The sequence below is a fragment of the Vulpes vulpes genome, chromosome 4 (assembly GCF_048418805.1).
Source record: "Vulpes vulpes isolate BD-2025 chromosome 4, VulVul3, whole genome shotgun sequence".
NCBI lineage: Eukaryota > Metazoa > Chordata > Mammalia > Carnivora > Canidae > Vulpes > Vulpes vulpes.
This window is the reverse complement of record NC_132783.1, coordinates 81,234,733-81,253,887: the sequence shown is the minus strand read 5'-3', so window position 1 is coordinate 81,253,887 and position 19,155 is coordinate 81,234,733. Positions and strand designations below refer to the sequence as shown.

Here is a 19,155-nt window from a genome sequence, read left to right as displayed (position 1 = left end):
AAGCACACCCCAAACCACCTCCCAGGCACTTCCACCCTTTGGCTCAAGTTCTGGACGGTGACCTGCCCAAGGCCACAGAGCTACTCAATGCTAGAACCCCGAGGCTCCCAGCTCTGTTCCTGCCTCTCCATACTGAGTTCCAGGGAGCCCCAGAATGAGTGAGGTCAAGGCAGAGAGGCTGAGGGTCTATGCCCCTGGGCCCCCCATCCACCCCCTACCCCCTCCATCATCTTGCCCAGCAGAGCACATGAGAAAGTTGCTTCAGTATCTTTTTCCTCTGAAACAGAGAGAACAAGAAAAAACACAACACAACATTTTGAGGTCCAACAAAACACCAAGGACAATGTTAATAAATACATGAAAGTGTAAAGATCTGGATCTCCAAGGCACAAGAATTTATACCCCTAACACAGGCAGGCTGGGTCTCACAGGAATGATGCAGCGTGTGCCACAGCATCCCAGGCGGGGGTGGGTGGGTGGCAGCAGGTGGAGAGGACATGTGAGGAGCTCCCTCCAGGGCCTCTATTCTCCAGGGGTTGCAGGCAGGGACCCACTGCTCCTAGTCCTCTTGCCTGGCTCAGAATAGCCCCCCTGCCCCAGGGAAGGAAGACTGGCAACCACCTCTGTCATCTGCTGAGGAGCCTGGGAGACCCTCTGCACCACTGGGAGTAAGGACCACTGGGAGAAATCCTGGGAACCCAAGTGGCTTCCTGAGAACCAGAGGGTCTAGAGAAGTTACCTGCCTTTGGAAGTAACACGGAGGGCGGCTGAGGCCCCACAGCCCTGTGGGCCATGTCCTCTCAGGATGGGGCAAAGGCTCACATCCTGCCTGGGGCACTGGGCCCCGGGGGCGGAGGGGGGGACTCTGGTCCTCAGCCTGGGGACCTGACCATACCCCCTTGCCCTAGCACCTCAAATGTCTGGCCCAGCCCAAGCCAGGTGGGAGAAGACCCTGGACCCCAGCAGGAGCACTCTTTGGCAGAGAGCAGTGACCAATGGGGCACAACCTGAGAACTCATGTTTCACTGTCCCACAAAGTCACCTTTCAGGTCAGCCTCCCCTCATGCCACAGCATGATGACCAAAGTTGACACTCCCTGTTCAGCCGGTGGTCTAGCACCAGCTGTGACCCCCCGGGATGATGAAGACATGCATTCCAGAGTGCCCAGAGCCCCCTTTTCTGGGGTGGGCTGGGTGAGGCTGGGGAGCACCAGAAGTAACATGAAATGCCATCTGCAAGGGCAGAGGTGGCCACCAACACTGAGCTGCATTCCACCTCTTGGCCTCAACTGGAGGGGCTGTGTGGTGCCCCTGCTGTGAAGAGCTGGGCCTGAGATGAGCTTGCCTCCCACCCACCCCAGTCCGGCAGCCAGAGCCTCGTGACCACGTGCACCCCAACCCTGAGAGCGCTCCTCCTCACCTCCCCTGGTCCCACTTGGCCTCTCTGAGCAGAGGGGCCAGATAGACAGGGTCTCCACAGCGGTCCCCAAACGTTCCGGCAAAGGCAGGCAGCCGAAGAGGATCCAGTGTGGGCCCCCCACAGTGTGGCCGTGAGGAGGAGGTGCTAGCTGGCCCTCAGTCCTGCCAGGAGATAGACAGGAGCCCCTGAGAGGTTCGATTGTGTCACCCTGGCTGCTGGCTGAGGTATCTCCGGTTAGGGCTTTCCCTGATCTTTTTCTTCCTCGCACACCCGCTTTGCGGGGTGAAGTGTCACAGCCCCAAACTAGAACAACAAGAAGGCAAATAATTTAAAAGGAAGTCTGTGTTTGCCCCTGCCCCGCTGTGTGTCCTCCGAGCTGGCGGTCTCTGAGGCAGCACACAGTGTAAACTTGACTGGCGGGATAGGCATGGTGGGGCTCATGTCACCAAGGAAGTGGCGGGGAGGCTGGTGCCTGGGTGTTTCGGGTCTTCCCTGAGCTCCCCTCCATCCTCGGAGACCGACGTAGGTGCCAGGGTCCAGCCCCAAGGCTGTCCCCAGGGGGTGCTGGGGGAAGTGCCCCACGATGCTCCAGGGCGCAGTTTCTGGGGAGTAAAGCGGTGCTGGGTCACCGGGGAGCTGGTGCCCAGAGGTCTTGGGAGTTGGGTGGGTTGGCCATGCTGATGGTCATCTGATCCCGTTGGCCCCGCAGTGGGCTCCACAGTATCTGGAGGGGACCTAGGTCCCGGTAAAGGGCTCCCGGGAGTGGAGAAGGGTGGTGGTGAGGCCAGGCCAGGGGCCAGGCTGGTGTCAGGGCCCAGGGCCTTCTTGGTACAGGACTCACAGCACAGCCGGTGGTAGCCAGGGATGGAGCAGTAGCGATCGAGTACTTCCAACTGGCAGAAGATGGACCGGTCCCCCTCGCAGGGCTCCGCTGCACACACAGCACAAGGACCAGCGTGGGGGGGATGCCTCTGCCTCCCACTCAGCCCAGCAACAGCAGACCCTCTAGCTCCTGCCCTAGCTGGACTTGCTCTGAAGCTCTTCCCCAGAGGGCACCACAGGGCCGCCTAAACAGAGAGACTGGCCCGGGTAAGCAGAGGAAGAGGAACTAAGGCCCCTAGAGTAGTGGTTCTCAAAGTAGGGACCCCACACAAGAAGCATCATCCCCTGAAAGCCTGTTGGAAATGTCAATTCTTAGGCCCCATCCAGACCTACCGAATCAGAAGTTCTGGGGGTGGGGCTCGGCTCTGGGTTTTAACAAAACCTTCAAGGAGATTCCAATGCATGGAGAAATCTGAGAACCATGGCCCTATATCATTAGTCGCCAGACCTGGCTGCAAAGTGGAATCGCCCAGGAGCTTTAACAGCGAGCCAGCGCCCACCTCCCACACCCAGGGAGACTGGACAGTTGGTGTGGCCTGGGCACTGGGTGGTTCGGATCTGCAGCAAAGCTTGGAAACCCCACTCTCGATGAAGTGGGAACCCTCGCCCCCTCCCGATCAACCCAAAGGAACTGATCCACTCGGGCCAGGGCCAAGCAGGTGCCTGGTAACCCACACCTGTGACCAGCAGATGAACCATGTCAACAACATTTGGAACAGCTCCACCAATAAAGCTGGAATCTAGCAGATCTGGATTCCAACTGAGGTGCTCCACTTAAAAAGTGTGAGCCCTTGGGCACGTCACTTAAACTCTCCAACCCTCAGTTTCTTTTCCTATAAAATGGAGATAATGCTGGACATTTACCGGTGAATAATAACATTATGGTTATAAATACCATAATGTTATCATTTATAAAGTTCCTGGCATACAGGGGTGCCCTCTATAGGAGTTTTATTTGTTTTGGTTCAAATATCACCTAAAAATGTTCTTGTGTTTCTGTGACAATTCCAGATAGATCTCTCCAGACAATGTAAAGGCAGGAACTTTGCTTTCTATTAATTTTTGCTGGGGAAGGGGTTGGGGTGGGGGGCTGGTGGGATGGAATGGGGGTTGGGTGCTGAGGTGCTGGTTTAGGGGAACAGGAGAGAGATTAGGGAGAAAAATTGGATAGCCAGTGGCCTCTAGATGGCACCAGAATTCCAGGACCGGAATCCCGAGCCCATCTTCTGCTTAGGGCAGAAAAGGGAAGGAAACCTGGCACTTGTGCAGCCGGCACAGCAGCAAGGCTAGAGCCAAAAGATACTCTGAGGACATCTAGTGAGACCCCTTTCTTACAGATGAGGTCACTAAGCTCAGAGAAGTTTAAGGATTTGCACAGGGTCACACAGCTGTTAGTCCTCCACTAAAAGTTGGGGTCATGATTTTTCTACTCCTCATGTCAGACACTGGTCCTTGAGAAGGTGAGGAAGGAAAAGAGAGAAAGAATCTAGAAAGGAAGCACAGAACACAGGGCCAGGTTCATAGCAGGTGCTCAGTCAATATTAATGGACGGATTGGTGGATGGATCGAAGGGTAGATGGATATGGATGGATGGGTGGATGGATGGATGGATGGATGGATGGATGGGTGGATGGATGGATGGATGGATGGATAGGTAGGTAGGTGGATAGACAGATGAATGGAAAGGTGGGAGGATGGACCAATGCACTCTTGATCATGAGGCAGAGAGAAAGTACTACTACTATTTTTGTTGTTAGCTGACAGCTAGGCAGGAGTGCGTCCATTATCTTATTTAATTCTCTCAACAGCCCTATGAAGACAGCTCAGATCTGTAACTGCTTATCCCCAAATCTTGAAATCAGAAGTGATTCATAATTCAGAACTTTCGAAGTGAGAAAAGTAATATTCATGTTACAGAACACCCCTCTGGGGAGTGGGACGTCCCCCTGTAACTGTGGTAATGTTTCAATAGCAAAATAACTGATCTCCTGGTAAGGCCAGTTCTGCTGCCAAATGAGTCTGCACCAAATTTAGGGAAACACTCGCAGCTTTCAACATTCTGGAAGTGCAGATAAGGGCCTGTGGACCAGCGTGGGCAGCACCCCCAGCTCACAGCTGAGGAATCTGAGGATCCACGAGGCTAAGATCACGTGGACAGAGACTGGAAGCTGGGGCTACTCCACCGCATGGCCCATGCTTGTGACATGGTGACCACGGGAAGGTCTGGGGCAGGGAGGAGGGTTCCAGAGATACACTTACTTGATGATATCTTGTTAATGGGATGTAGGGGCCCTGACTGTGGCACCCACTGTCCTTTTGGGGTCACAAGTTCTCGAATGTCAGCACTCACTCTGGAGTTCTGGAGATTTCCTGTGAGCGGAGAGAAGCAGCTCTAGCATTTGGCATTTTGTGGGGGGAAAGAATGCAAGCCGGGCTGGGTTCAGGGCTCGGACAGAGGAGCTGGGCCTTGCCCCCCCATCCTATCTGGCTTACCTGCACAGGCCGGCAGGCTGCAGACCTGAACGGTGTCTGGCCTGTCCCCCTCACACTGCCCGAGACTGTTGGCATTGGTCCGGCACACCACCTGCCGCTGCTGGATGCCCTCCCCACAGGTAGCAGAGCACTGTGGGCCGGGCCACCGTGGCCGGGGAAGGAAAGGGGGAGAGACAAGAGGAAGGGGGAAGTGAGCTCCAAAGGCCAACCAATGCCCAGGACAGCACCAGAGGGCGGCGCTGAGTGTCTCCTTGAGCAGAGGGACGCGCAAAGACTGCTCTAAGTACCTCACCAGGACAGAACACCGACGGTCAGTACTCCTGTACCGGGTGCTGAACAGCACCGCCCTCAGCTCAGAGCCCCCTGACCCCTTTTGTCACCTAAACAGTTAATCCTGGCTCAGGAGGGGACCTTAGGGACCCCACTCCAGCACCTCTACCTGTGCCCACCCTCTGGTCTGCGCCCAGGCCTTAAATATTCTGTGGATCATTCTGGCAAACTCCCTTGTTGTGATCTGCCAGCCTGAGGGGCCTGGGGCAGGTCCACTCACTTGACGTTACCTTAGCAATGGGATGCAGGGACCGGGATTGTGACACCTTCTAAACTGAGAGAGCTGGGTGACAGGGACACTGCGGACCCCCTCTACCTCTGACATTCAATGACTCTGTGACTCAATGTACCCAAACTCAGCTGGCAGAGGCAGGTTCAAAAGTGTCTTCCTTCCAGAAAGGGAAAGGCGTTGGGAGCAAAGGGGCTCAAAAGACAAATAACGCCTTTACATTAGGGACAAGAAAATAAAATTTGCATAATTTGTACGGGGATTTTTGGTTATTTTAAAAATACTCTTTATTATGTAATATTTCCAGCATATGGAAACATATGAGGAAGTTGGGCACGAGAGCCTGTTCAAATACCACCAGCAGCTTTCATCAATCAGCATTCTGGCACATGTTCAAATACCGTGCCGTGCCTTTTCAAACTTTAAGTGCATGGTCTCCCATTGGAAATGATTTTTCTTCATACGCCCGTGCTTTTTCTCACCTGTTTTTCTGAGGTTTATCTATCTTGGTTAAGTACAGTTCAAGCTTACTTATTTTTCTCAATCTCTGCTATTTTGTTGTATGAATGGACCTTGATTTGTTTGGTCCAGTCTCCTACGGATGGGCATTTAGGACATTGCCTGAAATTCTGCTATTATGATGAGCGTTGTCGTGCTTATCTTTGTGACCAAATGAGATTCTGAAAATTATGGTAAAACGTATATATCATAACACCATTATAGCCATTTTTAAGTGTGTGCAGTTCAGTGGCATTAAGCACCACCCTCACCACCTCCAGGTCCAGCACTTTTTTCTTCTCTCTAAACTGAAACCCTGGGGATCCCTGGGTGGTGCAGCGGTTTAGCGCCTGCCTTTGGCCCAGGGCGCGATCCTGGAGACCCGGGATCGAATCCCACGTCGGGCTCCCGGTGCATGGAGCCTGCTTCTCCCTCTGCCTATGTCTCTGCCTCTCTCTGTCTCCCTCTCTCTGTGTGACTATCATAAATAAATAAAAATTAAAAAAAAAAAGATTTAAACTGAAACCCTGTCCCCATCAAACATGAAGTCCCTCACCCCCCGCCCCCAGCCCCAGGCACCCACCCTCCTACTCTGGGTCTCTAGGAACGGGACTACTCTAGGTAAGTGGAATCATAGAGTGTGTGTCATTTTGCATCTGGCTTGTTTCACTTAGCGTGACGCCTTCAAGAAGCCCTCCTGGATACGTTACCCCCATATATTTCTGCACGGCTCCATCTGCAACCTGTAAACGCTTTTGTAATTGGTTTGCTTATCTCTGCTGTCTCTCTTAATAGACTGTAAGCTACACGAGGACAAGAATCGTGTCTATCTAGTCGATGATGGATTCCAGGATTCCCAATACAGTACGCCTGGCATGTAGTTGGCACTCAGGAAATATTTCTCAAATGCAAGAAAGTGCTTCAGTTTGCTCACTCGTGTCACGAGGATATTAGCTCATGCCTCCCAGTTGTGACCCAGTTCTAGGTCGAAGCAAATGATGAAAGAATACAAAGGCCTGGCCCAGAAACGTGGCCCAGCATACGTAGGAGCCACTGGACTGAGTTTTGAGAAAAATCAGGTTGGACCAGATCCGATGTGGGGAGAGAAATTCAGTCAGAGACTCTCTACCTGCTGGGAGCACCACACCTCTTAGCCGCCCCCCACCCAGATTCACCTTTTCCCAGACTCCCCAGAGAAGGTGCCCACTGGCCCAGCTCCTCCCCCGCTCCAAGAACAACTCACCTGGGACCAGGCGCCCGTGCGCCACTGGGCTGGACAGGGCACGCGGAGGCAGGGCCGCCGTGCCTCGGGCCGGTCCCCAGGGCAGGCCTTGGCCGGCATGGCCTTGTGGGTACCATTGGAAAGGGGTAGCAGGCACTGCACCCCCCGGGTCTGCACCCCCAGCTTCCCACAGCTCCGGCTACAGGCACCCCACTCCTCTGTCACCCACCTGGAGACAGACAAGGCAAAAGGTGGAGGGGAGGGGGGACTAGAGGGACACTTCCTCCCACGGTCACTCCCTGCACCTCCAACCCCCTAACCTCACCACCCTGAATTGCTGCAGGCAGGAGCTGTGGAGTGGGTTTGAGCTTCAAAGTACCAAGACCACATGGTCCTGGCTCTCCAGCTGCCAGGGTGTGCAGCCTTAGGGAGGTCACTTACGTCCTCCTCCGTTTCCTCATCTGGAAAATGGGTATAAGGCATCTTTCTATCTGGCATCCTGTAACCCCTTTGATCCAGTGACCCCATCTTTCATCAGGATTCCTTCAACACCTTGTAAATAGCTAAGTGTCTCCCCTGGGCAGGTGCTATTGCAGGTGCTGAGCTACAGCAGTATGCAAGACAGACGAGAGTCACAGCTTGTGGAGTTGAAGCCCCTCCCCTGCGACTCTTGGGACAATTAAAGGACTTGTGTACTTACAGCACTTGGCAGAGTGCATGCCCGCAGTAGATATGTACTATTATTGGGGTACTATTATTATAATACGGTTGCTATTATTTTTTTCCTTATTTTTTAAAAATTTTATTTAAATTCAATTTGCCAACATATAGTAAAACACCCAGGGCTCATCTCATCATGTGCCCTCCTTAATTGCAGGAAATAGGATTATGACCATCAGCACCTACAGGGTTTGGGTGCTGACCTGCTAAGCTGGCAAGCTTCAAGCCACAGAGCAACTCCCAAGAGCACCAGAGGCAGACACTGCTGGCTGAGTTAGACAAAGACCAGAAGGCTCTCACAGTGGGGCAGGAGGGCCCCCCATCCCCACTCCCTTCTTCCCCAAGATATCTTTTAGTGAATGAAGGCTCTTTCAGTCAACTCCTTCCTTTAAAAGACAACAACAAAAAGTCCCCAAGCGTCACTTGGCATTTCACAGACGAGAAGCCAGGATGACAGCAGAGTGGGCGCCGCATGCGCTGTGACCACAGACAGTGGTGGGCAAAGTGGCCTGCAGACAGTGGGAATGGGAAGCACAGAGGGCTGAATGGCGGGGGTATCCTGGCTGGGGGCCGGGCACAGGGGGGCCGGGCCGAGCATAGGGAGGACACCGTGGGCTCTGTGCTGGTCACCAGCTCCTGCCCCGGCCCCGAGGCTCCCCCTGCCTGAGGAAGCAGAGCTGCTGTGGGCCAGCAAGGCCAAGTTGGACTGCTTGGACCCCGATGAGGCAGGAAAATGGACACAGCCTCTGCATGTGGGCCGAGGAGGTGCTGGGCCATCTCTGTGACACGCTGAAGGCCAGACCTCGAATCCCCGACAAGTCACAGCTCTTCTTCTCCCCAAAGCACCTTCCAAATCACCCCAAGAATGTGACCTTGTGCTCCAATGAGCCTGTCTCCCCAGCCAGGGAACCCAGTCAGGGCCTAGGCTACGGCTGGTGGCTGGTGTCAGCACCCTGGGCTATGGCCTGGAGCCCAGAAGTACCGAATCAAGTTCACCTCACAGTCCCCTCGGATCACTGAGGGAAAGCGTGTCCCCAATGTGGGCCTCAGTTTCCCCACTGTAAAAGAATGCTGGAAGGGGCAGAACAAAGGAAGCATCGGGCTTCTTCTGGGAGTGGAAGTTAACCTAGAAACCCCATAGGGGACAGATGGGCAAGGAGGGCAGCGCTGGCCCAGGGCAGAGTCTGGTGCGCGGGCCGTGTGCCTCTCGCCCTGAGGCCAGAGGAAGCAGGCCCAGCAGCATCTCCTCCCGACTAAGGGTCAGCAATGCCCCTGGGAACAGGTCAGGCTCCTAGTCCCTCCCCTGGGGCACTCACGCGGGCTGGGCACATGGGTGCTGGTTGCAGCGCCGGCGGATGGGCTTGGGCCTCCTCCTGTGGTCGCACAGGTGCCGCTGGACCATGTGGTGGTCTCGCCGGCGCCGACAGCCATATTTGGTAAACTGGATCCCTGTGGGGAGGGCAGGCTGAGTTGGGCCGGGTCCCGCCAGGCCCCCACTGCTCTGCTGGGGCCTCCCAGGCTGGCAAACTCTGGAGATCCTGGGGGGCCAATCCTACCTCTGTCTGTGACTTTGCACCCTCCTGCCCTGGTCACTTTCTGAAGCCTTCCTTGATCTGCCCATCTCCTGTGTCCCTAGTGTAGTGCAGGGTGCGAGAGGAGGGGACCCAGCTCTGGACAGCCACCTCTCCGCATAGCTGGGGAGCCCTTACAGGGCACAGGCCCTGCCCCAGTGCTGCTAGCACTCTCAGCTCCTGCCCCAAGGCCCTGCCCAGACAGGCTGTCACACTAAGAGATCTTTAAGGAGAAAGTGGGGCACAAGTTAGGGACACATCAAGCAGAGGCGATAGTGCCCTCCCCACCACTTCTGTTCCTCCCCTGAAAAGCCCTGGGCTCCCCCCACAAGGCTGCCAGATGGTTGGACAGGTCATTACCTCCTCCGCAGGCCTTGGTGCAGGGGGCCCAGCTCTTGAGCGCCCACTCGTATGTATCCGTCTCCTCCAGAAGCACGTTGTTGCTCCCGATAAGGGGCAGCAGGTCCTCGTGGATGATGTACTTGTAGGCCAGGCTGCTGCGGGGACCACCCTCAGCTGGGGGGAGCACCTGAGGGGAGGCAGAGCAACTGGCACAGGCCTGGAGAGCAGGGAGGCAAGTCCAGCATGCGGGGTGGTGGGCAGGGAGGTGGAGTCAAAGGGAAGGATGTGGGGTCAGCAGTGAGTATGGCCTGGGAGACCATTCACACCAGCAAGCCATGTGGCAGGCATGGGACAGCCAGCCCGAGGACGGCCTGTGTGCTCGCAGATAATCTTCCCTCCCACAGACCTAAGTTCTAGTGAGGGCAGGAACCATGTCTGTTGGTCTGTCATCCTCACCAGGGCAGCCACACTACCTGCCTCCAGAAGATGGAGGTAGACGGTCTATAAGCTAGACTCTTATCAGATACATGGTGGCAAATAGTTTCTCTCATCCTGTTCAGCTTGTCTTCTCACTGTCGTCATCGTGCCTTCCAATGCACAAGAGTTCTCAGTTTCCGGGAAGACCCATTCACCTATTGTTCTTTTGTTGCTCACGCTTTGGGTATCGCAACTAAGATCCAAGGCTGTACAACTGATCCTGCTATTTTCTCTACGAGATCTATGGTTTTAGCTCTTGTACTTAGGCTTTTGATCTAGTTTGAGCTCTTTTTTGGATATGGTGTGAGGTAGGGGCTCAATTTCATTCTTTTACATGTGGATAATCCAGTTGCCCCAGCGCTGTTAGTTAAAGAGATTATTTTTGCCCGCTGAGTGGTCTTGGCACCCTTGTTGAAAATCACTGGCTATAGGAGTATGGGTGGTCATTACATACAAGGTGAATGCAAATATATGTAGATTGAATTCATATGCTGACACCAAGAGGTTTCAGATGCTGCCCTCTAGGACCTCCCCAGCTAGTGAGGGTAGCACCAGGAACAAAGCCTGTCCACGGTCTCCCTGCCACCAGCCAGTGTCAAGAGCACTGCAGACAAAGCTCCTCCTGGTCTGATCTCCTGTATTAACAGTCCCTCCTCCATAAGCCCTGGTCTATGGTCTAGGAAGAGGGGGTGTGGGCAGAGGCAGACCCCAGCAAGGACAATGGGGCTGGCAGCATGAGACAGCACCCCTCCTCCACCAAGGTCACTTGTTGGCAATGCCATAATACAAACGGACACTGGATGATGCCATGATGACAGAGGGAACCAACCCAGGTGCCTCCTGCTCATTTCTAGGCCCTATTTCTGACGCTGCATTAAGGAGACACCCTCTAACAGCAAGACAATTATTTCTCTCTCCCTCGTTTGCCACCCTGCCTGCCTTTAAACACAAAAGGCACTTCGGCCTTGGCCTTGCCCAGGCTCCTGAAGACATTGTAATAGGAGGACCTCCACCAGGCCTGTGCTGGCTCAACAGTGAAGACAGTGAGCTGGGAGAGGGGACTGGGCTGGGGCAGCAGGGGAGTGGACGGGGGCCATCATGCAAGGTGGGGGCTCACCAGGACAGCAATGGCTTCAGGCAGGGGCCCGCTGGTCTTGAGGCGTTCCTTGGCATCCTCCACCACGTATTCCCACTCCAGGCCCATTGCAGTAAAGGTCCGGCTCATTGCTTCCTTGCCCTTGGGGTTGAGGATGAAGCTGCCTGTGACCTGGTTCTTCACCGCTGGCCATGGGGAGAGGGTCACACAGATTTCTATTCCCCTTCACAGGAGCACTAGGGGCTTCCAGACTTTCCTAGTGAACCCCTCAGGGCTCCCTATGACCCGTCACTCCTTTCCTCCAGAGTCTTCCACACTCAGATGAGTCACCACGCTGGCTGAACTCAGCATCCCTGCCTCTGGACCCTGGTGCAACCCACCTTGTCTTCCCTTCCTCCTGCCTGCCTAATCTTCACTCATACGTAAGGCTCAGTACAATTCTCTCCTCCTCCAGGAAGTCTTCTTTGAGAGCCCAGTCCTCAGGGATTTGTACTCCCTAAAACTTCTATAGCAGAGAGCTAAGGCTAAGAGTAGAGGCTCTAGAGTCAGACTGATCTGGGGAAATTACTTAGCTTCCCTGTGTTGCCTCAGTTTCACCATCCATAAAATGGGAATCATGATTATCCCTAGCTCACAGGGCTGCTGCCCCATGAGGCTAACCACAGTACTCCACCCCCACTACCCACCACGGGGCTCCTCGGACAATTAAAGGCGTTCAAAGGTGTAAAGAACGAGGCAGAGTGCATGGTATGCAGCTGGCAATCAATAAACAGTAGGTACACACTATTACTGTCATGAGAACAGTCCCTGACATTTAGCATTGTTGCCATCATAGATGTCCTGTCTCCCTACCACCTGCAGCCTGTCAGGGTATCTCCTCCATCCTGGTGTCCTTGGGGCCTGACACAGAGTGAGCATTTTAAAAATATCTGTGACTGCCTACCCCTTAGAGTCCCAGTCAGTGATTAACTCGCAGCTTGATAGTGAAAGGTGCCCAGTGGCAGGTGGGCAGGAGGTGTGCAGGTGCAGACAGCCTGGCCTTGGCCACCCTGGAAGCAGCAGGTTGGGGAAGGACTACAGCCTGGGATCCAAGCCCCTCAGCCATGTAAAAGAGCAAACGCCCCCAAGCCTGCCGGTGTCCCCACCTACTGAGAATGAAAACCATTCTGCATATTTATGATACCACGAGAGCCAACTAACCACGCTCTGGTCACTCTGCTACCTGCCTCAGTGGCATCCTCACACACATCCTGAGGTTGGTGCTACTATTATCCCAGATGGAAAGTCAGAAGCCCATGAGGGGCAAGGGTTTGTCCTGGACACACAGCGCACTGGTGACCCAGCTGAGGACCAGCCTTCCTGCTGAGCGAGAGGACAGATCCCCTTCCACCTGTCATTGTCTTATCTCTCTCAGCTCCCAGAATCCCCAGACCTAGATCCAGAGCTGGGCAGCTCCTCAGGCCAGGCCTGGTCTCAAATCTTCCCGCCACCCTGTGTGCTCCCACACCTCACAGCAACTGCCGTGCCCACCCCTGGCTGTACACCCCTCCTTCCAGGGGCAGTGGGCTGGACTCAGCATGGGCTTGACCACCCAGGTGCACCTGTGAGTCCTGGCCTGACTGCTGGCCCACTGTGTACCCCGAGCAACTACAGACATCCCTCATTTCACTTTATTGTGCTTTGCAGATACTACACTTTTTGCAAACAGAGAATCTGTGGCAACCTTGCATTAAGCAAGTCTACTGAAGCCATTTTTCCAACAGCTTTTGCCCACTTCATGTCTCTGAGTCCCATTTTGATAATTCTTGCAATATTTCAAACCTTTTCATTAGGATACTTGTTACAGTGATCTGCGGTCAGTGATACTTGATTAGTTAGTATTGGTAATTGTTTGGGGCGCCATGAACGCTGCCCCACATAGCGCAGTGAATGGATAAATGTCGTGTATGTACCGACTGCTCCACTGACAGGCTATTCCGGTCTCTATCCCTGTCTGCTAATCCTCTGAAACACAATATCGAAATCAGGTCAATCAATAACTCTACGATGGCCACTAAGTATTCAAGTGAAAGGAAGAGTCACCGTCTCTCCCTTTAAATCAAAACCTTCATATGATTAAGCTTAGCACGAAAGGCATGTCGAAAATGGAGATGGGTCAAAAGCCAGGCGTGTTATGCTGAACAGTCAGCCGAGTTGTGAAGGGAAAGGGAACATTCTTGAAGGAAACTAAAGATGCAACTCCAGTGAACACAGGAATGATAAGAAAGCGAAGCAGCCTCATTGCTGATATGGGTCAAGTGGTCTGAAGGGAAGATGAAACCAGCCATGTCATTCCCTTAACCCAAAGCCTAACCCGGAACAAGGCCCTAACGTTCTTCTGCTCTGTAAAGGCTGAGAGAGGAGAGGAAGCTGCAGAAAAGTCAGAAGCTAGGGAGGATGGTTCTTGAGGTTTAAGAAGCCGTCTCCATAACATGTGCCAGGGGAGGCAGCAGGTGCTGACGTAAAAGCTGCAGCAAGTTAACCAGAAGATTCAGCTGAGATCAGTCATGAAGGTGGCTGCACTAAACAACAGATTTTCAATGTGGATGAGACCATCTCCTTTTCAAAGATGCCATTTAGGCCTTTCACGGCTGGAGAGGTGCCTCCGTGGATCATCACCAGGGTGACAGGAGGTAATGGACGAAAAACACCAGCTCCAGGCCCAGCGCAGGGGTGACAGCAGCAACAGGATTCTCTTCCATTCCTTTCAAAGGATCCACATCCCCAGATTCCAGGGCCCTGGCCTTCACTGCCAACACTGCCACCTGTCCTGGACTTCTCCAGAGAGCAAGTACCATGATAGGCACGTGTGCACACACACGCACATGCATACACACTCTCACCCATTTTTACCAGGGTCCCACCCTGTCCCTCACACATGCGTAATCACATGATGCGAGCCAACATCAGGCCGCAGTCCCAGTTCCCTGAGGAGCTCCAGCCCCCCAGGGAGCTCACCCAGTACACACACAGGCGAGAATGCCTGCTGCACAGAAGCTGCCCTGGATTCTGGGAGCCTCTGCCCCGGCCCCCATGGAAGCCCTTGTGCAGAGGATGGAGGAGCTAGACTTCTACAGGCAGCAAGTAGGGGCCAGGAAGGAGCCAGGTAGGGGACCAGGTAAGGGGCAGGGTAGGGGGCAGGTAGGGGCCGGGAAGGGGTGGAAGGAGCTGGCCCAGGAGGCCCAAGGGGAAGGGCAGAGCAGATGGAGTGTCTGCAAGTTCCACCCTCCTCTTGGAGTAAATGACCCTTCTCTCCTCACCCTTCCCCTCTCCTAGCCCCTGTTCCATCCAGCAAAATACCCAGAGCCACACAGGCAGGGCAGGGAGTTGGCCAAGCCAAGCCCTCCAAACTCACACTCCCTGTGCAGAGCTGTGTGGGCAGCAAGGGCATGGGGCTGGGAGACAGGAGACCCCGGCCCAGACTGGCTCACCGTGTGGGTGAATCAGGGGACACAGAAGGCCCATGAGCCACTGTGGGCCTCAGTTTCCCCTTGTGCCTCTTGCCTATTTGCCTGTCAGGTGCCTTCCAGAGCAGGTTAGGTATCTATTACACTTGTGCCAATGTCAATGTATTCCCCAGAGGGTGCAACCTCTCCCAGACACTTTAAAATATTTTCTATTATTTTGGTGACGACCTAAAAATATAAATATCAGCATTTTTGTAATATATGAGCCTGCCCAGAGAAGTTATGTTTTGTGTTCGTGTTTATGAAGCGCTGGTGATAAGCAGTGTGACCCAGTGGGCATTAACAGGTAAGAGGGGCCTCTGGAACATGCTAAGGCCCAGTGACATCAAGGCACACATGCCCCCTGTAAGGGGTCTGAACACAGACAAGTGTGGGAGAACCCAGATACTACCCAATGTCAGGGCGGCAGCCCTCTCCCTGCTTGCCCCCTGGGTCCCTGCTCCAAACCATCCTTATGTGTTTTGAATTGAAATATAATTTACATACCACACAGTCCACCCTTTAAAGTGTCTAAGTCAGTGACTACTGGACCACTATCCAATTCCAAGACACTTTATCACCCCTATTTGCAGACATTGCCATCCCCCTCCCATCAGCCCCTGAGCACCACTCATCTGCTCTCCTGTCTCCCTGGATTTGTCTGTTCTGGACACATTCATTTTTTAACCACCAACTTAGTTTCAGCACAAACAGAACACAGCAAACAAAGGAATACAAGACTCTGTCCCAATACATTTACGCTCCCAATTTGAATTGTGTCGATTTGTTGGGGGGGGGGGCTAATTTTTCATCTCTCTTGGTTTTATAGCTGTATAACTATGATAAGGCGTGGCCTAATGATTGTGTTTAAGTGCCATTATGTTAAGGATAGTTTAAGGGTCCGTGTGGCAGACTGCAAAAACGGCTACAAATTCCTCCTCTTCCCGTGTGCACGCCTGTGCTCCGACTGTACCACACTTCCCACCAAGAGATCTTCTGTTTCTACCCCTTGAGTCTGGGCTTGGCCTTGAGACTGGCTTGGGCCAACGGGATATCACAAAGCATGATGCAAGCAGGGACCTGGCAACTGTGTGCACATGGGGGCTTGCCTGCCCTTGCCCACCCTCAGGACCGTGTGACAGGCTCCATGGGAATAATCCCAGGCTAGCCTGCTGGGGACATGGCCCTGTCTCCTCTGCCCCCGTGACCCCAGCTGACAGCCAGTACCAATCAGGATCTACAGACCCACCAAATGCTTCCATGGCATGAGTGAGTCCAGGCAGAGGAGCAGAAGCTGCACATGCTGCACCCAGTCCAACCTGACAGCCCACAGGACCATGAGCCAACAGAAACTCTTGTTCGAAACCAGAGTTTGGGGATGACGTGTTATAGAGCAAAAGGAGACTGATACATTCTATAAAAATGGTTTTCCTTTAAAAGTTGAGCACAAGTAGCACCTGGGTGGCTCAGTGGTTGAGCATCTGCCTTTGGCTCAGGTTGTGATCCTGGGACTTGGGATTGAGTCCCTCATCAGACTCCCTCCAGAAAGCCTGCTTCTTCCTCTGCCTGTGTCTCTGCCTCTCCCTGTGTGTCTCTCATGAATAAATAAATGAAATCTTTAAAAGAAAAAAACTGTGCACAATTAATCAACAGTGGCTGCCCCTCAGGAAAGAAACTGCACCTCCGAGGGCAGAGGTGGGGTGGGGGGATCTTCACCAGATCCCCTTTCACATCTGAAATTTGAACCCTGGAATGGGTTTCTCTTCAACATAAGTAAAACACAAAGAAACACAAAAATTTCAAAAATTATTTTGAAATCTCCCCTGCATGAGGATCCTCCTCCTCTGCTCTCCTATTCCCCCACACCTGAGGGCAAGCCCTTTCCTGCTCCCCACACCTGAGGGCAGGCCCTCTCCTGCTCCCCATACCTGAGGGCAATCTCTCTCCTGCTCCCCCACACCTGAGGGCAGGCCCTTTCCTGCTCCCTATACCTGAGGGCAAGCTCTCTCCTGCTCCCCCACACCTGAGGGCAGGCCCTCTCCTGCTCCCCCACACCTGAGGGCAGGCCCTCTCCTGCTCCCCACACCTGAGGGCAGGCCCTTTCCTGCTCCCCATACCTGAGGGCAAGCTCTCTCCTGCTCCCCCACACCTGAGGGCAGGCCCTCTCCTGCTCCCCCACACCTGAGGGCAAGCCCTCTCCTGCTCCCCCACACCTTAGGGAGCCCCCTCTCATGGCTTCCCAACACTCACCAATGCGGTGTGGAACCTTCTCCAGCTCCTCGATCTGGATGTGCCTGGCACCAGCTGGGATCTGTACCAGTTTGAGAGCTCCTGTGGCACAGGAAGATGGGCGAGCACCCTGAGCTGTGGCCCCGCTGCCCAGCATACCCCACCACCCCTGCCCCTCACACACCCAAGAACCTGTTTCCTCATCTGTAAAATAGGAATGGGCCCTTGTCCACAAGGTGCTGAGAGGGTCAAACGAAATGCATCACTCAATGCTCCCTCGAATCTAAGGGCTGCGTTGTGCGGGTTTGTGGGAAAGCCCGCATGGGCCCTGGTTACCTATTTTTCCCCACCCTCTTGAGCCTCCTTTTCTCTCCTTTTGTCCCCTCCCCCTTTCCTCTCAGGCCGTAAGGGATTTAGATGAAGGTCTGGCATGGCTCCTCTGGGCCCTCTCACCCTCCCTATCCCAAGCCTAGAAACAACCTCTCTCAAAGCCTGGCCCCGTAGAGAGGCAGGCAAAGCTGTGACACTCCCAAAGGGGAAATGGACCTAATTCATCCTAGGGTATAAAGGACGAGTATCAGCCAAGTGTGGCCAGATTGAAGGAGGGGAAGGAATTCAAGGAACTAAGGTACCAGGAGTTCAAAGCAGGAGGCACCACAAGGTTCCCAAAACAATGGAGAAACAGAACAGAAAAAAATGTTCCAGTCCAGAGGCAAGCTCCAGGTGCCTCCCTCGCCCCGAACTGTGGCCCAGCAGAGGAAGAAGGGTCCAGCCTGAGGGACTCAGGTCCAGCCTAAAGGGAACCTGGCTAGGCCGGAACTCCAGCCCCAACCTGCTCACCTGCCTGCTTGGAGGCCTTGCCCAGTGTCCCCTTCACAGTCCTGCAGTGAGAGTTGTCTCCTCCACAGACCCCGCACTTGTCATCTGCCTTCATGGATCCCACCTCCTTGTCACAGCCGACGGGCTGAGGCAGAGGTAGGGTCAGCAGGAGAAGGCTCCCATGCCCCCTGCCACCACCCCCAGGCTGGCAGCCCCTGGCTCCCTCCCCAGGCCCCACTCGTTGACCATGAACCAAGAGGCATTCCTGGACAGGTCTCTGTCACAAACTCGCCATGTGACATGGACGGGTCTTAAACGGCCTCTCCTCTTCCCTTAAATGGGGCTGGGTGATGAACCACTTCTAGAATCCCGGGCTTATGCTGAGGACCAAGGGTCTTGTGGGTGGGGAAGGTGAGGAGACGCCTGTCTCCCTAGGGAGCAGAAAAAGGGGCAGGCAGTGCAGCATTCAGGTGTCCCCAGGGAAGGCAGAGGCGCACAGTCCAGACCTACCACACACTCGCCGCGGGCACAGACACTATATGGGTCCCGGTAGCTGCAGCGTGTCCCATCGTGGACCACCTGATTCATGAAGACCACGTCCCCGGTGTCCTCCGATTGGCAGATCAGCTCACACTTCTGGGCATCTGTGGAGAAAGGGACCATGCTGAATTCCCAGCACCGAGGAGAAAACGGGCGGGCCCAGGACAGCAGCGCCGGGCCCAAGCAGGAAGCTCCTGGACCAGCTCTGGGCACTGGGTGGGGAGCTGGGCAAATCATCCGACCTCTCTGAGCCTCAGTTCCTTATTTATTATCCTTGATCAGTAAAATGCCACAGCAGGATCTTAAAGAAAAGCAAGTGAGGGGCACCTGGGTGGCTCAGTGTTGAGCGTCTGCCTTTGGCTCAGGTCGTGATCCTGGGGCCCTGAGATGGAGTCTCATATAGGGCTCCCTGCTTGGAGCCTGCTTCTGCCTCTGCCTATGTCTCTGCCTCTCTCTCTGTGTCTCCCATGAATAAATAAACAGAATCTTTAAAAAAAGAAAAGAAAAAGAAAATTGAGTGATAATACTAATAGCAATAATAATAAGCCAACACTTAGTGAATGCTTACTTTGTACCAGATACTTCCAAAACCTTTACATATCTTTTTCCCCCTCTTTTTTTTAGAAGTAGGCTCTAGGCCTAAGGTGGGGCTTGAACCTACGATTCTGAGATCAAGAGTCACCTACTCTACTGACTGGTCTTGCCAGGTGCCCCTACACACTGTTGATGTAAAACTTCAAATGTTTTTTTGTGAATTAGCTCATTTAAATTTTGCAATACCCCAAGGAAGTAAGTTCTAGCAT

At 53.9% G+C, this 19,155-nt stretch overlaps 1 protein-coding gene across 2 annotated transcripts in view; it reads right to left on the bottom strand.

The window, feature by feature from the left end:
- Positions 1 to 314: 314 nt before the first annotated feature.
- Positions 315 to 19,155, bottom strand: part of ADAMTS14 (ADAM metallopeptidase with thrombospondin type 1 motif 14) — a 77,647-nt gene continuing 58,806 nt past the window's right edge. For both annotated transcript variants that reach the window (XM_072756231.1, XM_072756230.1), the window contains exons 13-22: positions 18,323 to 18,456; positions 17,834 to 17,957; positions 17,015 to 17,095; positions 11,301 to 11,464; positions 9,725 to 9,893; positions 9,110 to 9,242; positions 7,095 to 7,302; positions 4,795 to 4,924; positions 4,561 to 4,671; positions 315 to 2,350 (exon numbers count right to left, since the gene is read on the bottom strand). In XM_072756231.1, coding sequence (XP_072612332.1) covers positions 1,857 to 2,350; positions 4,561 to 4,671; positions 4,795 to 4,924; positions 7,095 to 7,302; positions 9,110 to 9,242; positions 9,725 to 9,893; positions 11,301 to 11,464; positions 17,015 to 17,095; positions 17,834 to 17,957; positions 18,323 to 18,456 — 1,748 coding nt within the window. In that variant the 3' untranslated portion in view covers positions 315 to 1,856. The remainder of the gene's footprint in view (positions 2,351 to 4,560; positions 4,672 to 4,794; positions 4,925 to 7,094; positions 7,303 to 9,109; positions 9,243 to 9,724; positions 9,894 to 11,300; positions 11,465 to 17,014; positions 17,096 to 17,833; positions 17,958 to 18,322; positions 18,457 to 19,155) is intronic.